The 1,034-nt window shown below is 35.9% G+C and overlaps 1 protein-coding gene across 1 annotated transcript in view; it reads left to right on the top strand.

The window, feature by feature from the left end:
* The window catches only part of tmem8b (transmembrane protein 8B), a 34,788-nt gene that overhangs the window by 9,007 nt on the left and 24,747 nt on the right, over window positions 1-1,034 (top strand). Inside the window, exon 5 of the mRNA XM_032515280.1 lies at window positions 61-329. Coding sequence (XP_032371171.1) covers window positions 61-329 — 269 coding nt within the window. The remainder of the gene's footprint in view (window positions 1-60; window positions 330-1,034) is intronic.

The raw sequence follows: 1,034 nt of genomic DNA, 5'->3' as shown, positions 1-1,034 counted from the left end.
GTGTGTGTGTGTTTGTGTGTGTACGTGTGTGCGTGCGTGTGTGCGTGCATGCCTACGCAGAGTGTTCATCCCCAATTATATATCAAAGGTGAAAGTTCAGCTGGTAAACTGCAGCACCAAGAACAAGAGTGGCGACAGTTGTCCCGTGGTGCTGAAGATAAGAGCGCGAGCGCCGCCGGTGCATAACTCAAGTGCCCTCGACTGCAGGGAGTGCAACCCTTGTGAATTAGACACTCCCGTACCTGCCTGGGAACAATGGTACTACATCCTGGTGGAGAGATATCTAAGTAACTGCAACGTATACTTTCGCATCGGGGTGCAGGTCACAGGTGAGTATGTTTTATGGGCAAAATGTGATTAATAAATCTTTTTTTTTTCATTCTTATGACATTTATCTACTTTTAAAGTTGTACTTTACTTAATAAAGCAGCAACATGCATTCATTCTTTATATTAGAACAATAAACAACATAAAACTATAAAACACTGAGATACTGAGATGAACAGAATACCCTCTCTCTCATCCATGTCCACCTAAAAATCTCTGAATGGTTTTTTAACCCTTGTGTTGTCTTCCCGTTAACCATGTACTTGAAAATGAATATTTTTTGTGCTTTTCCAATGTTTTTGTCACGTTTTCTGATTTATTTGTCAGTTTTTCCATGCTTTTGGTGCTTTTAAAAAACCTAAGCCGGTTTAATACTAGGTTTTACATTTATTCGTGGAAATCATGGTCAACAAACCTCATTTATATCAATTTATACATAATGTTATTAGTTAAAAAGGCAGAAATTATGAAATATTTTGACTAACAGTTAAGATCTGAGGATTTTGATTGGATCACAGATGGGTACATGTCAAAGTTTAGTCCGGATATTTTTTTGAATCCATAAAAAAAAAGAATATTCATATATATTCATGCTATAAGATTAAATAAAACACCCAAGAAATTCAATGAAAGTAAACATACATTTTACCTGGAGAATGTTGTATGGAATCATTCGAAATCCATATTTCTGATATAAAACATTTTGA

The sequence above is a fragment of the Etheostoma spectabile genome, chromosome 5 (genome assembly GCF_008692095.1).
Source record: "Etheostoma spectabile isolate EspeVRDwgs_2016 chromosome 5, UIUC_Espe_1.0, whole genome shotgun sequence".
NCBI classification, from domain to species: Eukaryota; Metazoa; Chordata; class Actinopteri; order Perciformes; family Percidae; genus Etheostoma; species Etheostoma spectabile.
This window is presented reverse-complemented; position numbering and strand designations above follow the sequence as displayed.